Source organism: Helicoverpa zea, chromosome 23 (assembly GCF_022581195.2).
Source record: "Helicoverpa zea isolate HzStark_Cry1AcR chromosome 23, ilHelZeax1.1, whole genome shotgun sequence".
Taxonomy (NCBI): domain Eukaryota; kingdom Metazoa; phylum Arthropoda; class Insecta; order Lepidoptera; family Noctuidae; genus Helicoverpa; species Helicoverpa zea.
The window spans coordinates 3,408,621-3,417,692 of record NC_061474.1 but is presented as its reverse complement, the minus strand read 5'-3'; the positions used below and the strand labels follow the sequence as shown (position 1 = coordinate 3,417,692).

Sequence of the window (9,072 nt, the reverse complement as noted above, 5' to 3'; positions counted from 1 at the left end):
TTTACGTCGTTTCGCGCGCAAAAGTGACGCAACCCCAATCTAAATTAAAATCTAAAACCTTGTAAACAAGGCAAGTGCTCACTTTTTCGGGGATTTTAACCCTCGGAATTAACGAGAGATATAAAATAAAAGGGGGTCGTTTCCGAGTGCGCTGTGGTGGTTTGTCATTGTTTCTGATGCGTGCGTTCACTTATTTTTTATTGCGCTTTGATTGCGATGTGTTGATTAGTACTTATCGACGGTCTCACTCTCGCATTTCAGATTTAGTGAAAAGAATGTTGTATTAAATAAAATTAAGAAATAATTTAAATCGTTTAATAAATAAATAACAATATGAAAATAAATACAACCAAAAATAAATATCAATATAAAAAAATCACCCCACGATTTGGACTTTTACTTGCCGGGTCATAGATTAGTGAAGCTCATTCCATTATTTCTCCTCGTGAAACATTTGTTGGCGACATCGGAGGAGTACTCTTGATGACTACGGAGCCGACTGGAGTGGCTCTAGGTAGATGTGGTTCCTTGCGCAGTCTGAGGGAAGTCAGGGAGGGTTGTCTCTGCGGCTTGTCTATGATCCGGTAATCGGGCACCCTGCCTCGTTGCAGTTCTGCAAGGTTGCTCGCCAATTCTGCTGCTGCTTCTCCGTATAACCTCTGACCTCGACGGACCTAAGGGCGGACCAATGTTAATGTTTAGTTGGACAACTACAGCATAAGAAAAAAACAAATTATGAACTTGATATTTCTAGCAAAATATCCTTGTGAATGAATACCATAGATTGGCTTTCCGATATTTTTTGCGGTTGCGTTAAAGAATGCAGTCTTGATTGTAGAATGTTTCATTTTGTACAAAAAAGTTTGTTAATTACTAAATCTACAGTTATAATTACAAGATAAAAAAAAATATCGTCTAAATTATGTAGCGGCTCTACTTAGCATGTTATATGTTTAAGTGCATCCTGAGAAGCTACTCTTAATTACAATTAGGTACTCACTACAAAAGCTGACAAGTAAAGAATCTTAAAGTCGTGCCAAACTACAAGTGATTTCTACTCAGTTAGGTACTCTTAATTACCTGATATCAAAATTACAAGTAAATAATATAGGGATCATACCTCATCCTTAAGCTCGGCCCGTCTCCGGGAGACCCACTCGATCTGCTCCTGAAGCCTCTTGCACTCCTTCTCGTTGCTCAGCAGGTCCTTGCGGAGCGACTCCATGATCTCCCGGTAGCGGACCCTGACGTCATGGTCTATCGCGTGCAGGTTCTCGATTTCGTTTTGGGTCTCCCGAATCTTGGACTTGGATAGTCGGAGACGACCCTCCTGTGAGCATGTGGTTGGTCCAGGCGCGACATGTTGCGCGGGTGGCCCGCGCAACTTGTCGCACCTTCGTGGGTTTTGGACTCGAAATTGTCGGTCATAATGTGCGGATTTTGTTTTTTTTTGGAAGCCAGAATTTGTTTAAGGTTATTGGGGTAACACTCTTGAAATGAATGAAATCGCATTGTTTCCGTGCGGTAAGTAATGGGAAAGCTGAGGATTTTTTTTGAGACATGCTGAAGAAAAAGGCAAATGCGGAAACCTGAGATTAAATATGTTTTATAATTGAACACAAAACAAAAGTCCTTCCTACAGATTTCCGCATTTCAATCTATCTCTGACCATTTTCGAACACGTATTACCTTTTCAGCGAGTTTCCTGGTGAGGACATCGAGGTGTTCGTCCAAGGAGTCCTTCTCCTCGACCTCGTAGCGCTGCACCACGTTGTGGTGCGGACACAGGCGGTGCACCACCTGCATTGGCGCGCACGGCACATATGTATGTGCATCTTCTTCGATTTCCTGAAGAAAGTCCGAAAATTACAATGTTGCTTTGTAAAGGGGGTGTTGTTTTTGTGAAAATGGGAAGTCTGCTTTCGAATTTTATAGAAAAATGTATTTGTTATGTTATTTGAACATATATTTAAAAGTAAGTTAAAGTTATAGGTAACAGAACATTGGAACTGATTATAAATCATTTTGCAAAAAAAACTAGGAATTTACGATCTTAACTAAACCAGGTGTATATTGTAATGACAACGACGGGCGAAGGTACTCAACTTTAGGGTTTGTTTGCTCTATGAAGGAAGCCATATGAATTTCCTCCAAAATACCCACTACTTGTTACATAACACAAGTGATGACCATCCCAACTGTCATAAGCTACAACCCGGCAACTCACTCACACATAGGTAAAGTCTATCATAGTTCCAACTACTGGCAACCTGAACATAGAGTACGAGAGTGTAGTGACGCCTACCTTAGCAGCAAAAGATCTCCATTTCCACCTAAGGAAAAGTATTACTAATACAATTGCCACACCCAAACCAGCGGCGGTCACAGCGTTCATGATAACTCTCGGGTATCATTATACCACGAGGGCCACTACTACAGATTTATTAAAACCGGTATAGCCATATTTGCTTGCTTTAGATTTTTGACACTGTCACTTGACATCTGTCATGTTTTGGATTTCGAATGACGTTTTTTGCTTACTTTTTTGGGGCGACGAAAGAGGTTTGGTTTCGAAGATGTGTGTAGGTTTTATTTTGGGTTAAAAATAGAGGAAATATGTAGATAAAGATCTCTCTTATTACATAATCCGACGTCTCAAAAGCATCTCAAGTATGTATCAATAATATTTCTTACATTTTCGTAGTTAAGGCTTTTATTTCATATACCTAAAAGTGATACAGGTTCTTACTTACCTACTTCTTACTTTTAGCTAGGCAGACGGTTCATTAAATCATCATCATCATCATCATCAGCCTATCGCAGGCCACTGCTGGACATAGGCCTCTCCAAGTGCACGCCACTGAGATCTATTTATTTTTTTCATTAAATCATTTCATCATAATTATTTCATAAAATGAACCGGTCAAGCTCGTTGCTAATCTAAATTAAATTAAGTGTACAGCAGGGCTTGACCAGGGATCGGATCATGGTAGCGGGGGACTGACAGCGAGCATCATCCATCACGCCTGTCGACGACTCAGGTGGTTACCATACGGGGTGTATTCGTGTCGCTATGGCCTTTGGGATCTTGCATTACAATAGACAGAAATAGCTCTGTTTTCATTAATTGAAATGTTATTACATTACATTAACATGGATATTTATATTTAATTAGCGGTTGCCCGAGATTCCGCAATTTGTCCTTAGAGAACATGGGAATAAAAAATTGAGGTTTGTGCTGTCGAACACTAAAGGACTTTTTCAAAACGGAGTGCTAGTTCCTGAAATTAGCAAGGCCTACTAAATTACATACGGTTCAGCTTTTGATATTGATATCTATAGAAATGTATACCTTTTTTTTTTTTTTTTTATCGACTAAAATCATCAAATGACCCCTCCCGCTGTGGGTTAGCAGCGGTGAGGGAGTGTCAGACTCTTACTGACTAAAATCGTCGTGTTCCGTCATAGGCCTTTTATGTACCAGGGCCGCGGTATCTCTTTCGAACAACCCGCAGCCCCGGCAGGCCTTGGCCCTGCTGGGCCCCGCTGGGGAGAAATGTATACCTGGAGTATATAGATTGCCTATTGAATTTTTTAAGTCATAGTTTATTTATTAAACTGTCGACGTCTCAAGTGGCGAAACGTGACGCTATGGTGATGTAAATGTTTTATTAGAAAATCGTGAAAATAAACTGGGTTTAGTTAATTAGTTCTATCATGTAGATTAATGAACGGATTAAGAGACAAATGGCAAGGTGTTTGAATGAATTCTCTATAACGCGAGAAAATAGGTAGATTCTAATAGAAATTGGAAATCTTTCGAATGCAAGATGTCATTGATTAAATAGAGTTCTTAATTAGTCTCACAAGAATTAATTTTTCAGCTTGATACACTAGCCGCATTCCTACATTATAATGCACTGTATTATTATTATTGTCTCAGTTTTCAGTCAACGGATACCAAATAAGGGGCCGATCGTACAATTGAGACTACAACAATATATTTATTTATTTATTGCAAAAATGTATACAGTTACTGAGGTTTTCAATGACATTCCCAAGAAGCAATTAGAATTCCACATCTATAGATAAGGTGACACTCCCGCTTCAGCAATTCCATACAACCTCAATCAATCACAGGACTGTTGTTACACTCGCGTCTTACGTCATCAAAGTGCTATCAAGGCAATAGAATGTCCATCACCGATCACACATAATCGGTTCCCCGGACCGCCCCTAGGTGGGGCTGGCGAGGCAATTACGTACCGATGCGGGGAATAATTGAAAGGGGATCGCTTTCTAATTGATTGTTTCTGGACGACTGATTGATATGATAGAACGATTAACGGCGTGACCGTGTGATTTGAGCTTGGTGCTGTATGTGTTTGTAATGTGGTAAGTACTAATTTGAAGCTAATGCATGGTTTGGTTAAGTTGGGTTTGGTTTGGCAGGTGAGGGACAATTGTAAGTTGAGTTGATGTACATGTCGATCTATGTGTTTTATTTTCAAGTACCTACCTAAATGGTGAAAAGTTAAATAAAGAACCATGTTGAACTAACATATTCGTAAGTTTACGAGTTATCATCATAAAAGTATACGCCTATTTCTTGTTAAGTATCTAGGCACCTCCGGAATGAAGTCATAAAACTCGGGGTCGGCGGAATTCCCGCCACATTTGACATTAAACGCTCCGTTCAAAAATCGTTCAGTTCATTCATTCACATGTCGCGTTCCGATTCAGTTGGCGCGTGATCAAAGCGCGCGCGATGACGTCGGCGCAGTATTCGTTAGATTTACAGCTTACGGAAGCTAATTAGTTTGAATTAGTTGGGAGGAGGGCCCGGACGGTCGGTTATGCGCGCCGCGCGTGCATCCGAACGTGACGCCTTCAGGACTGACGACGATTAGATGGTGCAGCGCCGAAAATGGTGTCGGTGTTCATTATAATGTAGGAATATCCTTGTTATGCAATCTTTATATTTTGTATTATAGTGATTTGTTACATTATGTTACGTAAACTTTGATAGCCGAGGAAAATGGATTTCATCTACTTTCCTTTAGTTCCTGCTTAAAATTTAATTACTTCATTAGGTATTTCTAATTTCTGAGATAATCTCAGGCATGTGCAATATAAAAGAAATCAAAACTCCTACAAAGTAGAGTAGGTACCTATTTAAATTTTGGTCAAGACCAAGTGCCAAAACAAAACCTTATTAAGTCTTCTACGATAAAAGCATACCTTCACGAGCTTTGCCATTCATCGTTCGCGACTTCCAACTGCCACTACAGAGATGAGTGATGAATGCAAGTTTAGACTGCTTCCATTACAAAGTCTATGTTTAAATATTCCCAACGCGTTACGGGAGATGAGCCATGACTCAGTTCACGCCATTCTCACAGCAAGAAGGGAGCATACCAAGGAGTTTTTGTTACATAATTTGTTACTAATTATGAGCCAAAAAACGAACGGTGTCTTTGATCAGTGAAGACATATGGCTCCCTTAGAACATGTCCTTACATGCTACATTCATTAATCGTTCGGGAATAATTAGGAATGAAGACGAATCGCTTTCGGAATTCGTTTTGGGTTTAATTAATTGGGTATTTTGTTAATGAGTGCATTGTATTCTTTGTTTAACGATGTTTCGGTTTGGATGATATGAAATGTGTAAGATTTTTTTCAGAAGGAAAGATTCTAATAGATGAGAATTCTTACAGTTAAGGAAGAATAGGTAGTTAAGTGTATCAAAATACTCCATCTTTTCTAGTCTTAAAAGATTTTTTTCCCTCTGAGTACATTATCAAATAATCACATAGCAAGGGATCATGTCTCAGCGGACTAAAATAAAAGGAAATTCAAAATGGCCGACACTGAAAGCAACGGCGCGGTTTCTTTCCGCGTATTACTAACATTACCATACTTCAGGCGGCGAAGCTTATTTAAATGCTCCACCGACTCCATTTAGAGCTTGGAAAAATAAAACCGGGGAACAGATCCCGCGATCTCTCGCTGAGCCGCTTTTGTGGTAAATATGTATAAACTTACAACTTTTTATGTGCTTTTTATGAACTCCTCTGCTTGCCCATTTCAATCCTTATTCGTGAAGTAACAAGAGAGACACGGTATCTGGCTGGTGACGCAAATAAGTTGGTTCATGTATAAGTATCTACGTTTTGTCGCCGGCATCTTTTTATTTTATCGCATTTTATTTGGGAGCTCAGCTGCCAGTCGTGTTGTTTGCCACACTTGAGTATATTTCGCTATCTCTCTAATATCTACTTAAAATATGAACGACTCCGGTGAATATAAAATTCTTCACAAATTCATGCGTTACTTCGGATTTTCTTATTCTTTTCGCTACTTTATCAAAAGGCAGATTAATATTTTAATGAAACGCAAATCGACGAAGCTTGTTTGAATATAAAACAAAGCAAAAATTAAGTTAAACGATTAAAAAGAGTCCCCGGAGCGAGCGCTGTTTGAACAATGATTCCATTATCTGAGAACGACGCTACGCTTCCTCTACTCAGACATAAAAGATAAAACTGAATAGCCGCCAATTTTGTTCCATTACTCTCGAGCGCCGCAGAATACATATTATCCGTAAAACGGAACGCAAACAAAGTGAACGTCGTTTTCCCGCCGACGATAACTTAATTTCAGTCCGCCATAAGTACGTAATTAGCGAGCCGCTGCCTTATCGGCCGGCGGGTAATTAACCTCTCCGGGGGGTGTCCTTCCAGTCCCCCGGGCCACCCTTCCTCCCGGTGCACCTTGAATACCTCCTCGGCTCGTAATATTTCCGCCATATTATCCGGGAGTCCGCCCACCTCCTCCACCAATGGCGGCGATTCCCGCGCTTTTGTTTCGCGCCGTCACCGCTTCGTTCCGAAACGTTGTAACTTGGTATGTTTTCTTTGGGAAATTTGGCTGTATTCGTGAGCTGGATGCGGTTTGTTTTCATTGGAGCGCGTTTATTATGCTAACACTGTCTTCGCTTTTGAAATATCATAACTTGGGGTCGGGGTTAACACGATTGGAACTTTATTCGTGTTGAATAGAGTCGAGTTTAGGGTTGGTTTTAGTGAGATGAAGAGGGGTGTCGTCAGTTCATATTTCATGTGTTATCATCTTTTATTGAGTGCGAGTCAGGGCATTGTTGTCGGTTTACTGCGCGGTTATCTCCCGCGGCCGCCGGTGTTTAGCAACGCCTCGACTGATGAATGGCATATTGGTATGATGTTATAGACGCCTGCGAAATACTGCAATCCAGCTAAGGGGTGAATGTATAGGGGTTGCGAAGGATGAAATGATCAACCGTAATTTTGATAAGATTTTGTTTATTCAAACTCAAGATTCAACGACAACGACATGATATCTACTTACCCATCTGTTTAGGTATGATGATTGACGATTTATATTTTGAACTTTTGAGTGACAAGCTTAAGAAATTCTTTCCATTTCAGACCTAATATAGTAAAGTCAATGAAACCAGGGACGTTTTTGTAGTGAAGCAACATAATATATTATAAATCATATACAGTTTCAGATACATAAAGTGATGTACCGAAAATCTAACTAATTCAGTCACAACAAAATCCAAAAACTCCACTCACGCACTGAAATAGTTGTACCAAATCACCGCCATACCCATTAGACCCAAAATCGGCCACAACATTTAAACAATACAACAAATAATCGATCACAGCCCACCGAAGCGTGTTTCCGAACGAACGGTCGTTTGTCAAAATTACGCGGCAGTTGATAAGCCGCATAATTTTTGGCGCGAGCCTCGTCGGCCGTCCTAATTGGGTGGCGTGGCCAGCGCGCCGATAAAGCCCGGTTTACACAGCGTTTTAATTAATAGAGGTCGCCGGGCTAGCGTAGGGTTGAACCGCGGTTCTGAAAATTATTTGCGGACGCAATATTTTTCGGGGATAAACTCTACTTTTTCAATTTTGGTTCTACTGAATGTAGAACGTTGTGTGTTGTGTTTGTGTAATGTGTTTTCAAGTTAGATAAGTGTACAATCCAGATACAACTAATATCTGGATTGTACACTTATCTAACTACTTCCACAAGCTATAGTCAAATGCTATAGAAGTCTGTAAAGACAAGTGAGTTGAGATCCTCCAACAGCAATGAGTCAAATTAAAAAGCTTTCAATAATCCCTAGAAAATTGACGTAACTTACCAGTTTCTAGGAAGAAATATGTAGATTGATATCATTGATGACATGGAAGTTTCACAAAAAACATCGTCGGATGCTTCGGACCTAAAAATACATTTGGGAAATGGCATCTGTCGAGTCTTTATGAGGCTATGATGAAGTCGGCTTCCAGTTTGATTGAATGTAGCTGAGTTCCAGTGTATTACTATTTTGTTCCGTGTATTATTGAGAAGTGACAGTTTATACGAGCTTCTCAACCACAGAATTCTCAACAACAACAGAGAATCATATTCATATTAAAGGAAAAGCAAAACTGACAGTGTTACAACCCTGGTCTGCTGCGAACGTGGAAAACACGAGGAGTGTTAGCAAACTAAATCTGTGCAGAAATATAAATCGGGACAGAATTTAGTTATTCGGCGAGCGACAGATTAGGGCTCTTTGAATACACCTGGCTCGGACTACCTAACTAGCGACACCTCGTGAATGTGCAAGAGAATATGTAGAACTATTTCTGATATACCTCTAAAATAATTAGTTGCTTGTTAATTTCGAAAGGATTTTAAAGTCTTGACATATCAAATAAGAAAACAATGAACGTCATTCTATGAGCTTTTCCGGGTGAATTGTAGATGGGAGGTAATGTCTTGAAATAAAGTATCTTGTGTCTTAATCAAGAGTCTCCATTTAGCTGCTTAAGACATTTTCTAATACAAATGCATCTGAAAAGGTGTTTCAAATTGGAATAAACTTTTAAATATAATAACAGAATGACAGTATGGATGAAACAGGTGCAATAGTCTTTATGATAAAGAGAGCTTAGAATCTTATTACTTATCATTGAATTTTGGTTAAGTCTAGTCATAACTTTGTACTTAATTAAATTGAGAACATCGCCC

At 39.7% G+C, this 9,072-nt stretch overlaps 1 protein-coding gene across 2 annotated transcripts; it reads right to left on the bottom strand.

Annotated features, from left to right (window-relative positions):
• Nucleotides 1-301: 301 nt before the first annotated feature.
• Nucleotides 302-2,562, bottom strand: LOC124641967. Of its 2 annotated transcripts, none has more exons than XM_047180246.1 (4): nucleotides 2,306-2,562; nucleotides 1,690-1,848; nucleotides 1,121-1,306; nucleotides 302-674 (listed from the first exon to the last, which is right to left on the bottom strand). In XM_047180246.1, exons 1-4 carry the CDS (start codon nucleotides 2,393-2,395, stop codon nucleotides 426-428), a joined length of 684 nt encoding a protein of 227 aa, XP_047036202.1. In that variant the 5' UTR covers nucleotides 2,396-2,562; the 3' UTR covers nucleotides 302-425. The 2 variants fall into 2 exon arrangements, with proteins under 2 accessions (XP_047036202.1, XP_047036200.1); XM_047180244.1 differs by having other exon boundaries at nucleotides 1,121-1,330; nucleotides 2,306-2,558.
• Between the last annotated feature and the right edge of the window lie 6,510 nt (nucleotides 2,563-9,072).